Source organism: Capricornis sumatraensis, chromosome 2, assembly GCF_032405125.1.
Source record: "Capricornis sumatraensis isolate serow.1 chromosome 2, serow.2, whole genome shotgun sequence".
In the NCBI taxonomy this organism is placed as follows: Eukaryota; Metazoa; Chordata; class Mammalia; order Artiodactyla; family Bovidae; genus Capricornis; species Capricornis sumatraensis.
This window is the reverse complement of record NC_091070.1, coordinates 170038182-170064005: the sequence shown is the minus strand read 5'-3', so window position 1 is coordinate 170064005 and position 25824 is coordinate 170038182. Positions and strand designations below refer to the sequence as shown.

Sequence of the window (25824 nt, the reverse complement as noted above, 5' to 3'; positions counted from 1 at the left end):
TCTCTCTGAAATTCCATTTTGTCATTTACAAAGTGATAGATAGCAGCAAAAAGTACAAAATGAAAAAAGAAGGAAACAATTTCTTCCTTCAGGATGACCATCTAACTGGAAAATAGTAAAGTATATGTAAATCACCCTTATAATGAAAGTCAATCTGTATAGAATCAATGCAACCCAACTGTAGTTGGATTGTCACACTGACTATAAGTGACACCAACAATTCTAAATGCTTTCAATGACTAAGCTGGGTGTAACATTTATGAAGTCACTTTTTGAAAGAAAGAAGTTTTGAGTATGCTTGAAGGATAGAATCTTGTGTCACCTGGGAAAGCTGGACAAAAGCACATGCTGAGCCAAAGCAAAGACAGAATCTGGGGGAAGAAACGTGAGAGCAGTCAGCGGAATGACACACACCATCAGGAGCTGGAGGATTTACAAAGCCCCTCAAGTCTTCTGGGAAGGTAACACAATCGTCACGTGTATGCTTCTGCAAGATGCAGAGGAAACGGAAAAGCAAAGGCAGAGGAACCAACATGAAGATTGCTGTCATATTTCAGACATGGGATGGTGGTAGGTGCCTGACTGAGACTGTAGCAATGAGAGAACACGAGGCAATTCCAGAAGCACAGCAGAGGAGTACCCTTGGTAGGGGTGAAAGAAAGGGCATAGTACCGTGCTTCATCACCTCGTGATGGCAATGTCTCTTGCAAAAAATGATGTGCATTCCAGAAACTCCTCTTGAGCAGAAACATGACCCCACATTGGACATGGCAAGATGAACAGATATGCAAATAAGACTCCTTCAGCACTGATCCAAACCAAACAATACTATGGTATCACGATCTTCTGATGGTTGTTCTTCCCCTATACTGAAAAACTTCCTCAACATATGAATGACAAAACATCCTATGACAAAACACTGGAATGTCAAATCTCTTGCTTTAAGATTATTTTTAAATCTTTTTTTCAAAGTTTTTTTGTTTGTTTGTTTGTTTTTTTTTAGGGGGCTTCCCTTGGGGCTCAGCTGGTAAAGAATCCACCTGCAATGCGGAAGACCTGGGTTCGATCCCTGGGTTGGGAAGATCCCTTAGAAAAGGAAAAAGCTACCCATTCCAGTATTCTAGCCTGGAGAATTCCATGAATTGTATAGTCCATGGGGTTGCAAAGAGTCGCACACGACTGAGCAACTTTTTCGGTTTCACTTTAAATCCACAGGGTTGGTTTCTAAATAGCTTGCATCATCATTTGAAATAATCTGCCCTATATGAACACAAATTGTTAACATTCAGTTAGAATGTCAACCTTAGAAGAAATACCTTAAAAAACCAACCTTGTGTCCACTGAGCAAGCAAAAGAAAACATACATAAAACACTCAGGCTGCTTCCAAATAGACTGGTTTTATAGGCAATGCTAAAAGATGCACGGTTAGGAGGCAATGGAAATGTGCTTCTGAAAAAATGATTTTTCTTGACTACTGTGACAAAGCACTGAATTTGTGCTATAGAAGAGCCATGAATTACTGGATAACCACACATCTCAGAATAAATAAAATTATGAATCAATATTGATTTAAAAATAGTCTGGAAGCAAACAAGAAAATGAATTGAGTTTGAAGGTTATCAGCTTGGGTTTTCTAATATTTCTTTCTAGCCATATTTGTATTTTATTGCTCAACATGAAGCACTTACAAAAAAAGAAGACCAATAACACACTTTAATTACACTGAAGCAACTCCTTATTTTCTTCCGGTTTTCATAGGTTATATATTTCGTTAGCATGCCAAGCCCTATTCCCATACCTCCAAGAAACTATAAGAACAATTTCACAACCAGAGATAGGAAACAAGGAGCATATTTACTTATCCTAAAAATAAAAATAAGTGACTTCATCTGGCCTTTCCATCTACGGAGTTCAGGCAAGAGCACAGTGAATGAATAAGGGTTAGGGAAAATGATAGTTTTCATCATTATATAAATATGAATATTAACTTTTGTAAAACAAAAAAGGAGAAAATTACCTTTAAAGCTATAGTTGAGTAAAAGACTTCTGTTGAACTTAAGAATAAACACTACTAAAGAAAAATAGCAAGAATTGATCAATTTATCACGAGTGCATAAAGCATTTTGGTAGCTGGTGATAACATCTCCTCTACTTCCTAATATCACCCAGAGGTTATTCATGAGAACAAAATTAAACTGCTTACCAACTCTGACTTTTACTACAACTCAAGATGATAGAAGATAATAATCACTGGAAAAACATCCCTATTCCTGGGTCTCAAATGTAAGAACAAAAACATATTTTAGTGCATAATTTCTACCCACAAAGCATCATGACCAACAAATAAAAACTGCAGATGGAGTGCACTATTAAAATCTGATCATGCGGATGCCTCTACTTATAAGACAACCGGGGAAAAATTGTGGTAAACTATGGTTTTTAACCAACTGGTCAAACCAGTCACTTATAATGACCATCAGGGAAATAGCAGCCATCAGGGATACACAACCTATTTCATGACCCACTCTAAACTGTTAAATCTACTCAGAGAGAGAGCAAAAGAGAGAGACTGATGTTCTTTCTTCTTAGTGCCGTGGGTGGGGGTGTGTTACAGAACCAGATATTCACTTGGAATGGATACCTGGGGACTTATCTCACTCCTTCCTGGAGTCCTGTCTCCTTGGATCAAGTCAAAGATAAAATAGCCTGGTTTTTATACTTGCAAAATCTATAGAACATATATGAGGCAGAAATGCTCATTAAGTTTTTTTCCTCTTAGAATGGATTTTTCACAAACAGAGTAAACATATTTTAAGTTCAATGTCAAAAGAAAACTTTGGGGGTTTACTTCGTTTACATTCTGCGCTGATTTAGATAAGGGAGCAAAAAAAACTAGGGAAGGGAAATCCAGCACAAAAGACAACGGCTTGACTAAATAATCTGCCGTGACATTGTGTATGTGTGTTAGTCACTCAGCTGTGTCCAACTCGTTGCGACCCCATGGACTGTAGCCCACCAGGCTCCTTTGTCCATGGGATTCTCCAGGGAAGAATACTGCAGCGGGTAGCCATTCCCTTCCCCAGGGATTGAACCCTGGTTCTCCCGCACTGCAGGCAGATTCTTTACCGTTGGAGCCACCGAGGGAACCCTGACAGGCCATGGCAGTAGAAAGATGAAACTGAAGATTAAATCTAGACATGAAGGTCTGTTAGCTTCAGTTCCAAAAGCATGAGAGGTTCAACTGGTTTTCCTTTCTCTCTTTCTATAAAAACAACTAAATACTCTGACTATAAAGTTTAAAGAATATTTTTAGAGCACTGGAGAGCTGACAAAACAATGAAGAAATGCCAGGCTCAAATCAAAGTGAAAGTGAGAACCCTGAGAGAGGAGAATACAGCTAAAGTCACGATAATCCCAAGGATACTTAGCAACTTAGCAAATTCAAGGAGCAAAGGGGACAGAAGATCCAGGCCAGAGGCTGCTCAAGATGAGCAGGAAAGTCAAATAGGAAATCGTTCCTCTGCTAAGTTGGCATTTCAAAAGACTATACTCTCAGAATAAAATGGACCTTACCCTTCAGAAAGTTACCGTGACACTGAGTAAGATGGGCAAAAACACCCTCATTTGAATTTGCAGTATATGTGAAGTTAATCTGTATGGGTTCCTAAGAAACTGACAGACAATAACAAACTTCTGTTCAAATTCATCTTTATTCTAAGAATTCTCACAAATAATTTTCTAATGAAATAGGCACCTCACAATTAAAAAAGCAAATGATATAAGGAAACAAGACAAAACACACACACACAAAAACTAGATAATCAACACACAACAAAATTTGACATTAAAGTCTTTCAACATTTAAATCATTAGTCCCAGATTATAAAACAACTATGCTCACTGCTTTTCATAAATAAAAAGACAAGCTTGAAATTAAATGTGAAAAAGTATACAAAATTATTCTGCAGATTTGAAAATGAATCAAATCAAATCTGGAAGTGAAAATACAGTAAATGAAATGTAAAACTTAGTAAGTTTGACATCAGATTAGACACAGCTGTAGAGGCAATTGGCAAACTAGAAAGTAAGTAAACATAAACTATTCAGAATGTAGCCCAAAGAAACTAAGAATGAAAAAATATGAAAGTATAGTTGATACACTGAGGACAGAGTGAGAAGTTTTACTATATGTCAAATCAGATTTCCAGAAAGAAAGATAGAAATGGTGGAGAGGGACAATGCAAGAGCACAGAAGTCTACATCTAGTGACATCTAGTGTCCCTATGTCATGTTCCCCAAAAAAGGGTGATATAGAGACACTTTTTGAAAAAAAAAAAGAAAAGCATGAAGGCTTGCCATTAGCAGCATCTCACTGAAATATATTAAGTATATATATTCCTGAAAGAAGAAACAGAAAGTCAGATGGAAGGTCTTTGATGAAAGAAGAAATCTAAATACCTAAGAAGGGAGAACAATCAGTGGCTATAAAAAGCAACAATAATAGAGTATGTGGGGTTATATAAAACAAGAGAAAATTATGACAATTATAGAATGTAATCCCAGACTTGAAGTATTGTACACTTTTTGTATTCTGTAAATAGGAAATAAAATATTAATGAGTTTTAAATTTTAATGAGTATGCATACTATAATATTTTAAAAAGCAGAATTGGTAAGCATTACTTTGAAAATATTATAGGAAGGAAAATGGAATAAGAAAAACTAGCCAATCCAGAATCAGATATGAAAGAGAAGAAAATCTTTACAGAACAGTTAAGGCAATGAAAAAGTACCATGCAGGTTTCCCTTGTTATCCCAAAGCAGAGCATTTCTATAAAAATTTTAGTAAGCCAAAATGGCATTAAGCAAATAAGCAATTACCATAGGACACATCTTGCTAATAGATGCACAAAATAAATTGAGATAAAGCACTGATGCTCACAGGCACAGTTTAAAGCTGTGGAAGTGTGATGCTGAGACACTGAGGAAGGAGCCTGGTATGCCTCTCTTGCTGCCTAGAATGCCTGCTGCCTCTATAAGAGGTGCATTGCAAAACAAGTGCTGAATGTTATTTCCACTTTTCATCTCTTTTTATAAAAGTGAAAATCATCTTCTGATATCTTTCAGTTACTGAAAACCGGTACAAATATAGGTCTGTCATAAAAAACAAAGAGGTGCAAAGTGAACTTTTGAAGAGTATGGTATACCTATATAAGCTGGTGCATATTGTTAATGGACTGAATCCTTGTGTCCTCCTCAAATTCATATATTAAAGTCCCAGCACTCAATACGATACTATCAGGAAAAAGGATCTTAGATGAAGTCATGAAGGTGGGACCCCCACAATGGGATTAATGTCCTCATAGAAAAGGAAGAAGCATTTCAGGTGGTGCAGTGGTGAAGAACCCACCTGCCAATGCAGGGGACGCAGGAGACGTGGGTTTGATCTCTGGGTTGGGAAGAAGATCCCCTGGAGTAGGAAATGGCAACCCACTCCACTATTCTTGCCTGGAGAAGTCTATGGACAGAGGAAACTGGCAGGCTACGGTCCAAGGGTCGCAAAGAGTCAGACATGACTGAACACCTGGACATGCACACATGCAAAAAGAGGAAGGCAGACCAGAGCCAGCTCCCTCTGCCATGTGGAGACACAATGAGAGGGCAAACATCGTCAAGCCAGAAAAAGGCGCTCACCAGGAACCAAATCGGCCAGCGCCTTGATCTTGGACTTTCCAGCCACCAGAATTGTGAGATAAAAAGGTCTGTCCTCATAGAAAAGCCACCCAGTCTGATATTTTGTTGTAGCAGAAAAGACATATATAAACTCAAATATATTAAAAATTACAAATGGACAAAATGTGCCTGTGAGAAATAAAAATTTTCATACTAGATAAAAAAAAATCCAACTATATGCTATATGCATATCCAAAAATAAGAATATAAGAAAGCTGAGGTAAAAGGATGAAAAAAAGATATGGCATATAAATCATAACCAAAAGAAAGGAGTTGTATGTAGTCTCTGAAAACAGAAATTACAGTGAAAAGCACTAACATAAAGAGGGTCACTTCATAATGATAAAAGTTTCAATTAACCAGAATGCTGTAATAGTTTCAATTACATGAAATTAATGAAATTTTAAATGTACTTGTATAGAACTACCAGAAAAAAAGACAAATTCACATAGTAGGATATTTTAACATGCTTTCTTAGTAGTTTATCAAATACTATGATAAAACAGGTCATAAAACCCCAATGGATGTACATTCTTTTCAATAAATGTGATAGAACAATGGATATACACAAAGAAAAAATAATAGTCCTTTTGGACTGCTACCTCACATCAGACACGAAAGTTGATTCCAGATAGAAAAACTTTAAGTGAAAGATAAAATTATAAAACCTCAGAGAGACTTATTGAGCAATAGGAAATAAAAGGACTAGATTGAATGGAAATGAATGATAAATTTAACTACAACAAAAGTAAGACATTCTGTTTTCAAAAGACTCACTAAAAAGTGGGATAAGACATTCACAGAGGATGCTAGTAACACCTATAACACTGAGTTACTAATACCCAGAGTATGTAAAGAAATCTTATGGTTCAAAGAGGAAAAGACCAACCAAAAACTTCATGGAAAAGTGAGCAAAGGACTTGGGTAGGGATTTCAGAGGAAGAAATCAAAATGGTCAATAAATAATAAAGTAGTATTCTAGAAACAGTGAAGACTTTATTTTCTTGGGCTCCAAAAACACTGCAGATGGTGATTGCAGCCATGAAATTAAAAGACACTTGTTCCTTGGAATAAAAGCTATGACAAACCTAGACAGCATATTAAAATGCAGAGACATTACTTTGCCAACAAAGGTCCATCTAGTCAAAGCTATGGTTTTTCCAGTAGTCATGTATGGATGTGAGAGTTGGACCATACGGAACGCTGAGTGCCAAAGGACTGATGCTTTTGAACTGTGGTGTTGGAGAAGACATTTGTGAGTTCCTTGGATTGCAAGAAGAACTAGTCAGTCAATCCTAAAGGAAATCAGTACTGAATATTCATTAGAAGGACTGATGCTGAAACTCTAATACTGTGGCCATGATGCAAATTGCTGACTCATTAGAAAAGACCCTAATGCTGGGAAAGATCGAATAAGGAGGAGAAGAGGATGACAGAGGATGAGATGTCTGGATGGCATCACTGACTCAATGGACATGAGTTTGAGCAATCTCCAGGAGATGGTGAAGGACAGGAAAGCCTGGTGTGCTGCAGTCCATGGGGTCACAAAGAGTCGGACATGACTGAGCAACTTAACAATTCCATTTCATTAATAATAAGGCAGATATAAACAAAAACCACAAAAAGAAAGAAATATATAACCCCAAAACACTTGTAAAAAGTAAAAAGCTTGATAATATGATGCTGACAGAAGACGTGGAATAATGAGATCTCATACACTGTGAGTGAGAAGGAAAACTGGTAGAACCACTTTTGGACAAGTTTGGAAAGTTGTTTTATTTATTGTCTGTCTTTTCCATTTGAATATAAGCTCTAAGAAGGTAAGGGCTTTGTTTTATCCACTACTATATGCCCTGCCACTCTGAACAGCAATTCTGAGTCATCACAGCTGTGGATTAAATATTTATGAACAAATAATGGAATGTCACCTAGAGCTGTCTTTTATCTGTGCCACTACGCTTTATTCACTCTCTAGCATAGACAGGCCAGTTCAGCTTTTCATAATGCTGCGCATGCGACTATTGACCAGAACACATCATAAAACTGACTTAAGAAGTGCTATGCTTTCATATTTTAAAAGCTTGACTGCCTGCCAAATTTCAAACTTGCCTTCTACAGAAGAGACAATGAAAACAAATTCACAAGTCAGGGGGAATGTGTACAGTTCTCAAGCACATACCCGCCAATAGACATTTCCTATTGCTGAGGCAGCCAAGGATGGCTGCAAACTCCAGCCTCAGGTTCATCAAGAAGAAATAATCGTTTAAACCAGGGTTCTGCAACAAACTAGAGGAGTGGGATGGGTAGGAAGGTGGAAGGGAGGTTCAAGAGGCGGAGGATATATGTATACCTATGGCTGATTCATGTTGATATTTGGCAGAAACCAACACAGTTCTATAAAGCAATTATATTTCAATTTTAAAAAATTAAAAAGAAGAGAAATAATATAGGGTAAGATTTGCCACACTCTTCTAAGGATGATTCTTCTTTTACAGTTTATTTGCCTCAAAGGCCTGTAAATTAATATATGACCTTTCCTCCCATTAGTAATTTTTGAAATAAGTGAATTACTTTAGAGAGATTTTAAAGTTTCTACTTCTGAAGAACACATATAGAGTCTACCTGTAGAATCACTGCAGTTGTTACTTTAGCCATTAAATTCACCTGGTTATCTCAGTGCAGTTGGAAAAGGCTCTCAGAGGATGGAGGTGGCACCCTTTAGAGCAGCTTTATGTAGAGGTCGGCACGGCTGTGCACAAGGGGGTGTTTTAGGCATTTTGAAGATAACTCAAGTTATAGCCCAATTCCAGTCATTTCCAAGGCTTTACTATTAATGGGATGATACCTAATTTAAGGTTGATAGCTGTTTAGTCACTCAGTCATGTCCGATTCCCTGTGACCCCATAGACTGTAGCCCGCCAGGCCCCTCTGTCCATGGGATTTTCCAGGCAAGAATACGGGAGTGGGTTGCCATTTCCTTTTCTGGTAGCTAGAAGAGCTCAAAATATCCACTGGTCATCCAGTGGTCCAATCAACCCTTGAGTTCTTAATTAAAACCTTCTAGGTCTTCTCTTTCTTCCAGGAACTCTCTATAATTTCTAAGACTTTTATTTTTGACTCAGGTCTATTAGGTAGCTCTATATTCTCAAAAAAAAGTTTTGGACAGAATCTTTTCTATGCCAAGATGATGAGAGTCTGCTACTGTCTCCCACTTTTCTGTTGTTTAGCTGTTAAGCCATGTCCTACTCTTTTGTGACCCCATGGACTATAGCCTGCCAAGCTGAGTCTATTGGAGTTTCCAATCAAAAATACTGGAGTGGGTGGTCATTTCCTGCCCCAGGGGATCTTCCCAACCCAGGGACTGAACCTGCATCTCTTGCTTGGCAGGCAGTTTCTTTACCACAGAGCCACCTGGTAACTCCCTCTTCCACATAGGCCAACTTTAAAATCAGTAAACAAAGACTGAGATATACTCCCCCATTACCTCTGAAACTTATATCTACTTCTTTTTATTGAAGTACAGTTGATTTACAAAACTATGTTACTTCCAAGTTAATGCAAAGTAATTCAGGTTCTTTTTCCATTATAGGTTCTTTTCCATCATAGGTTATTACAAGGACGAAAGTGAAAGTGAAGTCGTGTCCAACTCTTTGCAACCCTATGGACTGTAGCCTACCAGGCTCCTCTGTCCATGGGATTTTCCAGGCAATAGTACTGGAGTGGATTGCCATTTCCTTCTCCAGGGGATCTTCCCAAACCAGGGATCGAACCCAGGTCTCATGTATTGTAGACATACGCTTTGCTGTCTGAGCCACCAGGGAAGTCCATCTTGTAGATTACAAGTATATCTACTTCCTAATGGTCACTCCTCCCCACTCTAATTGGTTAGAGTCACAAGTGAGAGAATAGTAAGATGTGCTTATTTATTTACCAATATATATTTAGTTAAAACTTTTAAATTATGATATTCTATTTTATAAACAAAAATTTCCGACAATAAAATATTTCCCAAAATAAAACCAGTGTTGATGCACATGAAGAAATAAAAAGCTCTTAACTGATTTAGAAGACACCTGTATAAAACAATTAAAAACTACATTGTTGGTTTTATAACATAAAAAGATGTAGTAGAGAGTCAAACAAGAAACAAAACAACAAAATTTATATTCAAGTCTTAAGTCTTTTACTCAGTATGTAACTTTGAACAAATTTTGCCCTTTCACACCTTAGGTTCTGTAAAAGGAAGGATGCAATCAATACACTACCTATACCATGGCTTGAAAAATCAAGTGAGATCATGATGTGAAGTCATTTATAAAAAGTATGAGTTATTTCCATAAATGTGAGAAAGCATTATGATTATTACAGTTTTACCTTAACTATCATGTGTAACGTGTCCGACACATCATAGATTCTCAATAAAAATTGTCCTTCTCCTTCCCCACTGATCTCCTAACAGGTCAGCTCAATTTTAATTCCCATATCCATGCCACTCACTCTGCCTTCCTTTACTTTACTAGTGAGACTTGAGAGAAAGGAAAGGATCACCTTTACGTCTTCCTCTCTTGGCTTTAGCATCTGGTACCCTTCCAGCCACCAAAATGACCAAATGTGCCTTCACATAGCTCAGCTCCAAAGCCTCCTGAACTCGGAGGCTCAGGCAACCTGGAATACTCTCCACTGACTTAGTGTCCATAAAATATAATGTGTCCTGACCGAAAAAAACAAAAACAAAAACAAAAAACCCTTCCCTTTAAATTGATTTTGACCTCTGAATATTTTTCTCTGAGTATTGAATTAGCACTCAGTCGTGCCCGACTCTTTGTGGCCCCATGGACTGTAGCCCACCAGGCTCCTCTGTCCATGGAATTCTCCAGGCATAAATACTGGAGGGGGTTCCTATGCCCTCCTCCACAGGATCTCCCGACCCAGGGATCGAACCCACGTCGCTTGTGTCTCCTTCATTGGCAGGCAGGTACACTACCACTGAGCCACCTGGGAAGCCCAAGTATTGAATAGAACTGATTTTATTTCACTTGGGCACTTCCACTGTGGGGCTCAAGTTGAATAAAAAACAAAGCTCCTTCTGTGAAGGAAATCTCAGTGCAGAAGTAGGAATACATCAATACTGTAACTCAGGAACAACACCAAGAGTGCTCGAAGGTTAGTATAACAAAGGCCTTGGGAAATGTGAAGGAAGGATGATTCACATTCTGCTGAAAATGCCAGGAAAGTCTTCAAATTAAGAGGTTGGCCTTTGAGCGAGATTTGATGAGAGCCTGGGCCCAGTGGGTGAAGAAAGGAAAATCTGGGATGGAGAAATTCAGTGTGTCGAGGTAATAGTGAATCACTGTGTAAATATGGTGATAGCTAGCTTAGAGATTTATTCAGTTCAGCTAGTTTTATCTTTCTTACTAATTTAAATTTAACTCTGTTCTCAAATCTCATTAGAAAAACCAACAAGTTTGATTGAATACGTAATGTCACACACCATTTCCAGAAAACCCTCTCCAGAACTTCAGAAGTTTAAAGGAAAACAAACTTGCCTTTAAAATTTAATATGACTTTGGGGCTTGCCTGGTGGCTCAGTGGTAAAGAATCCTCCTGCCAATTCAGGAGACATGGGTTCAATCCTTGGTCCAGGAAGTTCCCATATGCTGTGGAGCACCTAAGCCCATGTGCCATAACTATTGAGGCTGTGCTCTAGAGCCAGGGAGCTGCGACTGCTGAGCCCATGAGCCCTACAGCCCTTGCTCCACAGAGAAGCCACTGCAACGAGAAGCCATGCAGTGAAACTAGAGAGTAGCCCCTGCTTGCTGAAATTAGAGACAAGCCTGTGCAGCCAAAATAAATACATTCTAATATGACTTTTACACTCATCTGTTTCTAGTTCCCTGCTTCTTAAACACACACACACATACACGCATACACCCACCATTCTAGATTGTTTCTTTGAAAGCTTTTCACTCTATGCGCTACTTTATTTCATATGAGACCTGTACCGATTCATAGTTTAAGTACTTAGTAAACATCCAAAGAGAAGAACAGAGCAGAAAACAGGTAAGAGTTTGAGCAGTCAAGGTTCTCCAACAGATTCTTTAGGGGGAAAAAATGCTTGAAATGGTGTAAATCAAGATGTAGTAAATAGAGAAAAAGAGAACAGACTGTGGTTGCCAAGGGGAATGCGGAGGGATGGAGGGGGACGCTGGGGTTGCAGATGCAAACTATTATATGTAGGATAAACAAACAACAAAGCCTTACTGTATAGCACAGGGAACTATACTCAATATCCTGTGATAAACCATAATGGACAAGAATATGGGAAAAATGTGTGTGTGTGAATATATATATATATGACACATTTTGCTATACAGCAGAAATCAACACCACATTGTAAGTCAACCATACTTCAATAGATTATTTTTAAAACAAAACAAAAACATGCAGTGAATATGTGAAGCAAAGAGGAAACTGGTATAAGCATGCATGTCAAATTTAGTATATTTAAAGTAGCGATAGAGATTACTGGGCCAATGGTATACTTTATAAACTTAAGACTCAATTAAGACGTTAATTATACAAAAAGCCAAATTTTTTGCATTGCACCTGGACATCATGCTCCCTCTGCTTAAGGAATACACTGGTTTATACATTTGCAGAAAAGCATTTAACTAGGTTTATAAAAGTTTAACAAATAACTAACAATTTTTTGAATATTTATTTAGGCTAGTGTATCACTAACCCATGTATTTGAGTAAAATGTCAGTATTATCAGGAAATGTTGCTTTAACCAGAATTATCTTACAGAGTAACCAAGAAAAAAAAAAGGCCCCCCGCAAAGAATTACATTTAACAAGACCATCTGACCAATCAGGTGAAGGTTCTTATCATAAGCACTGACTTGAGTAATTATTTGTTCTGAAGTCCTAATGAGCTCTGACTTAGGTGGCATCAACTCAGGTTTTCTGGAAGATGTGTTTGTAAAATCTACTTGAAGTAGGTCTCTTGATATCATAACAAAATTGACTTTGGTTCTCCCTTTCTCACATGCCATCATATACATACCAATGCACACACACACACACATGACACTCACAAATTCAGGACAAATTGGTATTTTGATGCTCAAAATAAAATGTCCTGAAAATGTATACCAAGAAGTTAATTATTATTGTTTATTATTATTTATTGCAGCTCACTCAGTAAAGAATCTGCCTGCAGTGCAGGAGACCTGGGTTTGATCCCTGGGTTGGGAAGATTCCCTGGAGAAGGAAACGGCAAATCACTACAGTATCCTTGCCTGGAAAATCTAATGGACAGAGGAGCCTGGTGGGCTGCAGTCCATGGGGTCACAAAGAGTCAGCCACGACTGAGTGACTAACTCTCAGTTCAGTTCAGTTCAGTCACTCAGTCGTGTCCGACTCTTTGCGACTCCATGAATTGCAGCACGACAGGCTTCCCTGTCCATCACCAACTCCCGGAGTTCACCCAGACTCACGTCCATCGAGTCAGTGATGCCATCTAGCCATCTCATCCTCTGTTGTCCCCTTCTCCTCCTGCCTCCAAACCCTCCCAGCATCAGAGTGTTTTCCAATGAGTCAACTCTTCACATGAAGTGGCCAAAGTACTGGAGTTTCAGCTTTAGCATCATTCCTTCCAAAGAAATCCCAGGGTTGATCTCCTTCAGAATGGACTGGTTGGATCTCCTTGCAGTCCAAGGGACTCTCAAGAGTCTTCTCCAACACCACAGTTCAAAAGCATCAATTCTTTGGTGCTCAGCTTTCTTGACAGTCCAACTCTCACATCCATACATGACCACTGGAGAAACCATAGCCTTGACTACATGGACCTTTGTTGGCAAAGTAATGTCTCTGCTTTTTAATATGTTGTATAGGTTGGTCATAACTTTTCTTCCAAGGAGTAAGCATCTTTTAATTTCATGGCTCCAGTCACCATCTGCAGTGATTTTGGAGCCCCAAAATTAAAGTCTGACACTGTTTCCACTGTTTCCCCATCTATTTGCCATGAAGTGATGGGACCAGATGCCATGATCTTCATTTTCTAAATGTTGAGCTTTAAGCCAACTTTTTCACTCTCCACTTTCACTTTCATCAAGAGGCTTTTCATAGTTCCTCTTCACTTTCTGCCATACGGGTGGTGTCATCTGCATATCTGAGGTTAGTGATATTTCTCCTGGCAATCTTGATTCCAGCTTGTGTTTCTTCCAGTCCAGCGTTTCTCATGATGTACTCTGCATATAAGTTAAATAAGCAGGGTGACAGTATACAGCCTTGACGTACTCCTTTTCCTATTTGGAGCCAGTCTGTTGTTCCACGTCCAGTTCTAACTGTTGCTTCCTGACTTGCATATAGGTTTCTCAAGAGGCAGGTCAGGTGTTCTGGTATTACCTTCTCTTTCAGAATTGTCCACAGTTTATTGTGATCCACACAGTCGAAGGCTTTGGCATAGTCAATAAAGCAGAAATAGATGTTTTTCTGGAACTCTCTTGCTTTTTCCATGATCCAGCAGATGTTGGTAATTTGATCTCTGGTTCCTCTGCCTTTTCTAAAACAAGCTTGAACATCTGGTAGTTCACAGTTCACGTATTGCTGAAGCCTGGCTTGGAGAATTTTGAGCATTACTTTACTAGCGTGTGAGATGAGTGCAACTGTGCAGTAGTTTGAGAATTCTTTAGCATTGCTTTTCTTTGGGACTGGAATGAAAACTGACCTTTTCCAGTCCTGTGGCCACTGCTGAGTTTTCCAAATTTGCTGGCATATTGAGTGCAGCACTTTCACAGCATCATCTTTCAGGATTTGAAATAGCTCTACTGGAATTCCATCACTTCCACTAGCTTTGCTCGTAGTAATGCTTTCTAAGGCCCACTTGACTTCACATTCCAGGATGTCTGGTTCTAGGTGAATGATCACACCATCGTGATTTTCTTGGTTGTGAAGATCTTTTTTGTATAGTTCTTCTGTGTATTCTTGCCACCTCTTCTTAATATCTTCTGCTTCTGTTAGGTCCATACCATTTCTGTCCTTTATTGAGCCCATCTTTGCATGAAATGTTCCCTTGGTGTCTCTAATTTTCTTGAAGAGATCTCTAGTCTTTCCCATTCTGTTCTTTTCCTCTATCTTTGCATTGATCACTGAGGAAGGCTTTCTTATCTCTTCTTGATATTCTTTGGAACTCTGCATTCAGATGCTTGTTTCTTTCCTTTTCTCCTTTGCTTTTCACTTCTCTTCCTTTCACAGCCATTTTGTTTTTTTGCATTTCTTTTCCATGGGGATGGTCTTGATCCCTGTTTCCTGTAAAATGTGATGAACCTCCGTCCATAGTTCATCAGGCACTCTATCTATCAGATCTAGTCCCTTAAATCTATTTCTCACTTCCACTGTATAATCATAAGGGATTTGATTTAGGTCATACCTGAATGGTCTAGCAGTTTTCCCTACTTTCTTCAATTTAATTCTGAATTTGGCAATAAAGAGTTCATGATCTGAGGTTGAATGCTTCTATGAAGACTTACAAGACCTTTTAGAACTAACACCCAAAATAGATTTCCTTTTCATATAGGGGACTGGAATCCAAAAGTAGGAAGTCAAGAAACACCTGGAGTAACAGGCAAATTTGGCCTTGGAATACAGAATAAAGCAGGGCAAAGACTAATAGAGTTTTGCCTGGAAAATGCACTGGTCATAGCAAACATCCTCTTCCAACAACACAAGAGAAGACTCTACACATGGACATCACCATATGGTCAACACCGAAATCAGATTGATTATATTCTTTGCAGCCAAAGATGGAGAAGCTCTATACAGTCAGCGAAAATAAGACTAACTCTAACTAACTATTATTTTTAAAAGGAATTCTGCTTCCTGAGGGATATGCAACTATAACGATATTTCCTATGTTTAGTGTTTCCACACTCTGCCACAATATACCCTATAACAAAGAGGTTTATGTACGGAACATGAAGTGTGCCAACCAGTTATAAACACATTAAAATCTGTCAGCAATACTAAACTACAGTTCAATGGAAATTTTCTTTGCAGGCACACATCTCTCTTATTCTTATGGTTTTATGAACAATATTCAAAGAAAGCAAGAGCGATTCATTTCTGTCTTCTTACCACTTATATACTTTGGTATAAAATAAATAATTGGATAAGTATTACATTAACATGGGCTTCTCTGGTGGTTCAGATGGTAAATAATCCACCTGGAATGAGGGAAACCCGGGTCCGATTCCTGGGTCAGGAAGATCCCCTGGAGGAGGGCATGGCAACCCCACTCCGGTATTCTGGCATGGAGAATCCCCATGGACAGAGGAGCATGGCAGGCTACAGTCCATGGGGTCACAGAGTCGGACACAACTGAGCCACTAAGCTCAGGTTAACCAATTTCTAGGTTTCCAGTTGAAGGTTTCCAGTTGGTTAGCCATGACCTGCTTCCAGCTCATATTCTCAAACCTCAATTGCACTTTCCCATTTAAGCAATCCAGTTTTCTCATCAAGTTCTGAGCTGCTAAGATACTATTTATCTATGTTTAAAAATAAATTGAGTAGCTTAGCTTTTTTTTTCTGCTAAGTGTGGTTCTAGCTGAAGAGCTTCCTTCAATAATAGAAAAATTATATTCCTCAACGTTCCACCCTCTGGTGTTAAGGCAGGCCTAGTCATCTGGAAAAGAATGTCAAGCTCAAAAATGAACATTATAGGGTCTCCTTCATTTTCAGGAGAATAGAAAGAATTTCTGGGCTCTTTGTATGCATAGGCTATAATGTACACTTATGCCTATCTACATCTGAAATTATTATTTTAGAAAGAAGAGTATGACATTTTAAGGATTTGTTTACTGGAATTTCTTTTACTTTAAACAGTTCCCCTCTTTTATTACTTTTTTCATCTCTTCAACTAGCCTCAGGTAATATATTTTTCAGAATACTCTCAAGCATTACAAAAATATTCAAGGATGTGTGCTTATAAATGCCTAAAGGTGCCCCTTTCCATGCAATTTATAGAGTGAGTACTCCTTACCTCTTGTTCTTATGCTAATGTGCTTTGCTCTCACCTTATCCTACAAGAGTAAACTAAACTGGGATAAAATGCAAACATAAAGTTACACAAGTAGAGAAATAAATGAGTGGGAATTCTTGATAATATTCAAAAATATATTAAGAATCTCTGGAAACATAAGATAGGAATCGGGACCAATTTTGCAACCAGTTTTGCTTTATTAGGCATCCTAGCTATCTGGTTACAAAAGCAAGGGATACTTATTAATATTTTTAAGCTTTTAGGAGAAATTTAAGAATATTATGGAAGCCTAAGAATAACCATATCCCTCAAATTAAAAGCATAAAGGCTGAGAAACATGGTGTTGAGAGATCACAGATTCTAAGATCTGGGTCTAATCCTGGCCCAGCACTCACAATATGAAGGAAGCCCTTTAAACCCTCTGAACTTCAACCCTTCACCTATAAAAGGAAGATATTGAAGATGATCCTCAAGATTCTTTCAGGCTCTAAACCTCTGGCATATGGATGGATCCTGAATAAATGCTGTTGAATAAAAATGCCCACAACTGCCAAAAATCAAGAGATTGAAAATGCAGACTACAGCCTACCCACACTGCTCTGATCCAAAGTAGACAGAATATAAATCCACTAGAAAACCAGAGTCAGTCTCTTAAACTGTACAGAGTGGACAGAAGTAATAACATTCAAACCAGAGCATCCCTTCTAGAAGTTGTAACATACAGTTGTAGTCAGAACATTCAATCGAAATTCAGAGATGAACCTTGGTTTCCTGCAGAGATCAAACAGGAAGCTGAGCACTGCTCGAAAGAGAAGCTTTGACATGGGATCTGAGTGAGAATGAGGGAGCTATTGAAAGGAATCAATGCTGACAGAGACAGACAGAAGCAGGAATGGGAGGGAAAATGTAATTTCCCTGTGTAAGTAATAAGAAATAGAGTGTTTAACAAATCTTGACTGAATGTAGTTTGTCCCCATGAACTCCTTAATAGTATGACCAGTTATGTTGGTTATATGAATGAATATTCTGCATGTGTTGTAAAGAAGACCTAAACTAAGAAGTCTGCTGGGAAAGAGGATTGAGGCTGTGGTCTCAGTCCCATGTGGAGAAATCACTGCAGTTTTCCAGTTGGATCCACTTTCATCAAATACTTCAAACTTCTCTATCCACTTATGGGCAACAAGGATATGCCAATGGAAAATTACAGGCTCACCTCATTTCCAAAGGTGGGAAAAGAAAAAGTTTTTTTTTTTTTTTAATTACAAAGTCTTTTTTAAAATAGAAAACTTTATGCAATTTGTATCAGATTTTTACTGTGCTAGTTTTCACAAGTTACTTAACCTCTCTATGCCTCAGTTTTCTCAACTGTAAAATGGGGGAAATGAAACCAATCTCAAAGACTAGAGCAAGTAAATTCACATATGTAAAGCAATTAGAACAGTATCCAGCACATAGTAAGTGCTATGAAAACATTTTATTGTTACTGTTGTTGTCATGTCAACCCACCGAAAGACCCAAGTAGTGTTCTAAAATCCATGGCATTCAGCCTTCCTGATTCTCAAGAAAATGCCAAAATAAAAAGACATTTGGGAAATAAAATGAATGCCATTCTAGAATAGCCACCATTGAGGGTGAGGGGTGGGGAGTGAAGTCGCTCAGTCGTGTCCAACTCTTTACGACCCCATGGACTGTAGCCTACCAGCCTTCTCCCTCCATGGGATTCTCCAGGCAAGAATACTGGAGTGGGTTACCATTTACTTCTCCCGGGGATCTTCCCGACCCAGGGATTGAACCCGGGTCTCCCGCATTGGAGGCAGACGCTTTAACCTCTGAGCCATCTTTATCTATGTTTAATATTAATAATTTGGAAGAGTAGGCAGGCAAAGTCCAAACCATTTCAAGAATTATGTAAGATATATACATTTCAGTTACTTAAACCAAGTTATCAAAAACTAAAATAAAGGATGTCTTGTTGAATAGTGTGAGGAAATCATATATTGTAATCAGTTTCTGCTTCCAAAGGCTCTTGTTCACATAGATGTGGAATAGCTGATTGCAATATTCTGTGCCAAGAGGCACTCAATGCTGTGGAGAGAGAGGAAGCCAGCTTGGGTTGCCAGGTGAAATAAAAGCTCCAAGGTAAGGAGAGAACACTTTCCCAGAAGTTAGAAGTCAATCTGACATGTTTTGCCTGAAAAACATGTGTCCTTTGCCCTTAAATGTACATTTGCTCCCTGCAAGATGCCTGTAGGCTTTCTGGAATTTCCACTTGAAGTTAAACTTGCTTTAGCAATAATTTTCCATTGTTACAACTATAGCTAAAACTGATAGCCTGACTGAAGGAAAAAAAAATGTAGCAATTAAAAGTACAGCAGAATATTTTAACCCTGGCATTTTGACACTGTGGAAACATAATTTGACCCAAATAAAATTAGATTAGGTAGAAATTATCCTGAGAAATAAAACTAACAATGCTAAAGATAGGTACATAAATATGTACATATATACATACATATTTATATATAAAGGGTTTTTTCTTTTTTAATAAAAAAGGTTTGAAGAATTGAATATTATTTTTATTTAAAAATTCTATTGAAACTTTTCATGGATGCAAATTACTTTATTTTAATTAAGAAGACAAACAAGGTTTGCAAATGAAAAGGTAACTCTGATCATGCATAGATGCATGCTGAGTTGCTCAGTCATGCCCAACTCTGCAACCCTTTGAACTGTAGCCTCCCAAGCTCCTCTGGCCATGGGGATTCTCCAGGCAAGAATACTGGAGTGGGTTACCATTTCCTTCTCCAAACTGATCATACTGAGCAGTAAAACAGGATTTTGAATTATGATACATTTTTAGTCAGAATAACTGACTGACTTCTGGTAGCCCCCAAAGGCTTGACTTCTATTTTTCTGTAAGGTAGGAAAAAAATATCTGCTGACACAGAGGTTTTCCCCACCTAAGGTTAGAAAATCACAACTAGAAATGTATAATACAGCTTCTACAAAAGATTATATTACCTACCTTTCTACTTTATAGGATCATGTGTGATCAAATAAAATCTGTGTGAGGGAACTTTGAAGAACTATAAAATGCTATACAGTATAATAAACAATAGAATCCACACAGGTAAAATTAAAGTATACAAGAGTCCAAAAAGTGGATTTGAGAATAGAGGTAAGAAGGTATATAAATGTTCATCTTTTTAGCTGATGATTTGGAACCCAAGTGATATTGGAAGTCACAGCAGAAAAGTACTCATCTGTAGCTCTCAGGGGCAATGGGAGTGCATACATGAAGAAAAATTCTTAAAGCCTGTGTGATTCAAACTTTCATTTGTATGAATCACTGAGGATCTTGTGAAAGTGCAGATTCTGATTCATTAAGTCTGGGGCAGGCCTTGAGATTCTGCATTCCTCACAAACTCCCAGGTGGATAACACCCAGGCTGTTGGTCCACCCACGGAGTAGCAAGACTTGACTATCAAGGGCTGACTGAGGAGCAAATCAGGTGTTACAAAATGAAGAGGACTGGCTAAGACACTCAGGGCGTCCTGAAACATCCAAGAAGATTGATAGTGGAGATCTTGATCAGGAAAAGATGTAAATAAGACACATGTGTCAAAATCATAAACTGGGATGGAAGGACCAGAGGAAATCAACATGTATCAGATGAACTGAAGTCAGGAAACATAGTAGATATATGATGTTCTTCCTTGGGGATTCTTTAATAACTCTGAAGAGAGGGAACTCCCTCAGGCGGTAGAAATCAGCCACATGAAAGAACCCAAAAAGTCTTCATCAGCAATTAGTCTTTATCAACTAAATATTAGGCATTCCCAGAGTTTGAAAGAATCATATGTTCGCAAAAGTCTGTCATAAAGCATTCTTAGACAAACTTAATACTTAGCAACAGACTGACTTACCATATTTCTCACCCTCCGAGCGAGTGTCTGGTCGTTGGTCTCCTAGAAATAAGCACAGAGGGCAAACAAATCTTTATTTTTAGCAGTTGGTGTCTCTGGAGATCAATACCTATTTCTCCCTGCCCTAAAAATCCTAGTCCTTAAATTTTAATACACAGAATAATATAAAGTCAGTTGGACTGGTGAACTGATACTTAATACCTGAATTCACTGATAAAGAGCACCAAATTTTGAATTAAAAAAACAAAAATTGCATGCAGAGAAAGACACGTACTGTATATTTTCACTTAAATCCAAAAAATAAAACAAATGTCAATGAATGTAACAAAATAGGAACAGAAACTCATAGATACAGAGATCATAGTAGCAGTTATCAGAGGGGAAGGGGATTGCAAGAGGGGAGAAGTAGGGAAAGGGAGTTAAGAGATACAAGTTACTAGATATAAAATAAAATAGGTAATAATTTAAAATCATTACCACAAATCTTACAAATAACACTTTAAATGTTAAGAAAAACCTGCATACTTGTAAGACGTGTAATGGAAAAGAATCTGAAAATATATATAATATATATTTAACTGAATCATTTTACTTTGCACCTGAAAGTAACACAGCATTGTACATCAACTATACTTCAATAAAAAAAAAAAATATTTAACTGCATGAAAATGCTGGAGGTAAGAGGTTTGGGTATGGGGAATAAAGCTATTAACTCTTGCATTTTTATCCAAGCCTTATACACCTTAGATGACATACAGACAGTCTTGCAAAATTCAGCACCAAAAAATGAGGCTCTTTGTTTACTTTCATTTTACGCTAATACTTATTCCTTAGAAGGAACATTAGTCCTAGAAACTTAATATGCATTGAATACTTATTAACTACATGCAGAATAGAGAAAAGAGATGTAATTTGAATTTAGCAGCCACACTTTAGCCATGTTACACATGGCCTTTGGCTTTCACAGAAAGTCTTACATGATATATAATAGCATAGCCGGTTCAATTTGGTAGGTAAAATTTAGGGTTATTTGTGAGGAAGAAAAAAAAATGGTAGCAAGCTCTATGCTGAACAATGATAGATACTAAGGCTGTAACATTCAAATAATTCCACACACATATTAAACAAAAATTTTAATACTTTTGATAAGCACCCCATTCTTTGGTGCTTTATCAGATTTGCCAACCCATTAATGAATGCTGTTGAAAAGAATACCCACTGTAAACCTGGTGGGCAGAAATGACAACACTTGGTCTAAGTTCTAACAATAATGAATCATTGAGTCAGAATTGTGATAAAGATTCAAGGGAAAGTGAATATGTATAAGCTGTGTTCACTTGGAAAAGATAATAATGATGATAAGTAGAATAGCAGATGACACCATCCTTATGACAGAAAGTGAAGAAGTAGTAAAGAGCCTCTTAATGAAAGTGAAAGAGGACAGTGAAAAAGTTGGCTTAAAACTCAACATTCAAAAAACTAAGATCATGGTATCCAGTCCCATCACTTCATGGCAAATAGATGGAGAAACAGTGGAAACAATGGCAGACTTTATTGTTTGGGGCTCCAAAATCACTGCAAATGGTGACTGCAGCCATGAAACTAAAAGACACTTGCTCCTTGGAAGAAAAGGTATGACCAACCTAGACAGCATATTAAAAAGCAGAGACATTACTTTGCCAACAAAGGTCCATCTAGTCAAGGCTATGGTTTTTCCAGTGGTCATGTATGGCTGTGAGAGTTGGACTATAAAGAAAGCTGAGAGCCAAAAAATTTATGCTTTTGAACTATGGTGTTGGAAGAGACTCTTGAGAGTCCCTTGGACTGAAAGGAGATCCAACCAGTCCATCCTAAAGCAAAACAGTCCAGAATATTCATTGGTGATGGACAGGGCCTGGCGTGCTTCAGTCCATGGGGTCTCAACTGCAGCAAAGAGTCGAGTCGGACATGACTGAGCTACTGAACTGAACTGACTGATAGTAATAAAATTATTGTCATTAAAAGAAGAATTAGCTATTGGTGCTGGAGAAAATGCTTGAGAATCCCTTGGACAGCAAGGAGATCAAATCAGTCACTCCTAAAGGAAATCAACCCTTAATATTCATTGGAAGGATGAATGCTGAAGCTAAAGCTCCAATACTTTGGCCACATGATGCGAAGAGCCAACTCATTGGAAAAGACCCTGATGCTGGGAAAGATTGAGGGTTGGAGAAGGGAGCAACAGAAGAAAGATGGTTGGGTGGCATCACTGACTCAATGGACATGAGTTTGATCAAACTCCAGGAGACAGTTAACAGGGAAGCCTGGCGTGCTGCAGTTCATGGGGTCACAAAAAGTCAGACGTGACTGAGCAACAAGAACAAGCTATTGAAACAGCAGTGCATGTTCCTTCCCACAGAGGCCATTTTCAGCACCTATAATTCACAACTAGCTAGAAGAGCACTCAGTAATTAAACACACAGGCTGACATTTTTCAGTAAGACTCTCCCTACTGTCCACCCCTTAGGCTCCAGGTGCCAGGAAGAATTCCAGGCACTCATGAAAACCTTTGAATTGTAGGCCCTCCTGCCAGCTGCCTGTGCTCTCCCACCATCAGTGGGAAAACCTGGGCTTCTGCCTTAGTTGCTCTGCCCAGAGCTCCATTTCCTTTCCTGCGTTCATGTACCTGGCAGTGACCCTGAGGTCCTGCCTCACTCCTGCCAGCTCTGAAGACAGAATCCTGCTTGCAGGACTCTAACTCCCTGACTTGGATATGTCTAAACAGAGAGAACAGCCAGAGCCACAATGTTGCCATTTCTCTGAATTTCCAACATCTTCTGGTGGCTGGAATTGCTACTGTGGTGACCTGCTTGCCAAATCAGACATACTTGGAGCCTGCTGCCTACCCAAACTGTGCCGGAGCTTAGCACACCCGGTATACTTCAAGGGACCAAAAATCTACCCACGCAGAGTCAGCTTCTGTAGCTGATTTCATTTCTCATCTCTCCTGGCTTCACTGAACCCTGCTAAAAAGGCCTGAGAGCCTGCAAGCCCAAGATGGATGTGATGCTAAACCTAGATCATTTGCAAAAGAGGCTAGCTATAAACTCTTTGCTGAAAAAGAACACAGGACCCAGAGTATGGGCATAACTATGTCCACGGGCTTATTAATTTCTTCCTTCCTTCAATTCAGTTGCTCAGTCATGTCTGACTCTTCATGAACCCATAGACTGCAGCACACCAGGTTTCCCTGTACCAACTCCTGGAGTTTACTCCAACTCATGTCCATCGAGTCAGTGATGCCATCCAGCCATTTCATTCTCTGTCATCCCCTTCTCCTCCTGCCTTCAGCCTTTCCCATCATCAGAGTCTTTTCAAATGAGTCAGCTCTTCATATCAGGTAGCCAAAGTATTGGAGTTTCAGCTTCAGCATCAGTCCTTCTAATTAATATTCAGGACTTAATATCCATCCTTTAGGATGGAGTGGTTAGTTCTTTGCAGTCCAAGGGACTCTCAAGAATCTCCTGCAACATCACAGTTCAAAAGCATAAATCCTTTGGCACTCAGCTTTCTTTAGAGTCCCACTCTCACATCCATACAAGACTACTGGAAAAACCATAGCCTTGACTAGACAGACCTTTGTTGGCAAAGGAATGTCTCTGCTTTTTAATATGCTGTCTAGGTTGGTCATAACTTTCTTTTTAATATGCTGTCTAGGTTGGTCATAATTTTTCTTCCAAGGAACAAGCATCTTTTCATTTCATGGCTGCAGTCACAATCTGCAGAGCCCCCCAAAATAAACACTGTTTTCATTGTTTCCCCATCTATTTGCCACGAAGTGATGGGACCAGATGCCATGATCTTAGTTTTCTGAATATCAAGCTTTAAGCCAACTTTTTCAATCTCCTCTTTCACTTTCATCAAGAGGCTCTTTAGTTCTTCTTCACTTTCTGCCATAAGGGTGGTGTCCTCTGCATATCTAAGGTTATTGATATTTCTCCCAGCAATCTTCATTCCAGCTTGTACTTCATCCAGCCCAGCATTTCTCATAATGTACTCTGCATATAAGTTAAACAAGCAAGGTGACAATATACAGCCTTGACGTACTCCTTTTCCTGTTTGGAACCAGTCTGTTGTTCCACGTCCAGTTCTAACTGTTGCTTCTTAACCTGCATACAGATTTCTCAGGAGGCGGATCAGGTGGTCTGATATTCCCATCTCTTCCTTTCTTAATTTATTCATTATTAGCAAACATTTATTGACCTCTTACTGGGTATCAAGAATCTGCCTGCAGTGTGGGAGACCCTGTTTCAATCCCTGTGTCAGGAAAGACCCCTGGAGAAGGAAATGGCAATCCATTCGAGTATTTTTGCCTGGAGAATCCCATGGCCGGAGGAGCCTGGCAAGCTACAGTTCATAGGGTCACAAAGAGTCGGACACAACTGAAAGACTTCACTTTCACTGGGTATCAAATACTAGGCTAGCCACTGAAGCTACCTAGGTGACTAAGGGAATCCTGGCCCTCTTGGAGTTGTTTGGTAAAGCCTCAGGAAGATAGACCTTAACCAAATAAACACACCAGTAACAATTTACTTGCAAATGTGGTATCAGAGATGCTATGAAGGAGAAGTACAAGATGTGAGGACAATATCTAATCTAAAATTTAAAAGATGAGTAAGAGCTAGCATGATGGTTGGCAGTCTTGGCAAAGGGCATAGTGTGGGCAAAGAGCCTACGATAGGAAGGAACTTGGCAGGTACGAGGAACTAAAACAAAGCCAGCATGGCTGGAGAACACTGGGTGAGAGGCTGAGAAATAGGAGCTGGGACTAGAGAAGCAGGAAGGGAGGGCAAATGGACACACATGGTTATACCCTTGTAGAAATATATGCTGGAGCACCCAAGGTCTGAGAGGACATGAGGTTGTTGAGTATCATCTGTAATCTTTTATGTTTTCAAAAAAAAGAACTGCTGCTGAAGTCAAAAGGTAACAGTATTCTGGGCATCATGGTCAGGTACTGGAATAAAATAAAGACCATCATCCCACGCATCAGTAAACTTTTTTTTTTAACAGTTCTATTTACTCAAGCTGAAGCTCCAATATTTCGGCCACCTAATGCGAAGAGCTGACTCATTGGAAAAGACTC

General features: G+C 38.8%; 1 protein-coding gene across 1 annotated transcript in view; it reads right to left on the bottom strand.

Moving 5' to 3' along the window:
• Positions 1-25824, bottom strand: part of SLC44A5 (solute carrier family 44 member 5) — a 248593-nt gene that overhangs the window by 192025 nt on the left and 30744 nt on the right. Inside the window, exon 2 of the mRNA XM_068961184.1 lies at positions 20700-20741. Within this exon, the coding sequence (XP_068817285.1) occupies positions 20700-20741 (42 nt within the window). The remainder of the gene's footprint in view (positions 1-20699; positions 20742-25824) is intronic.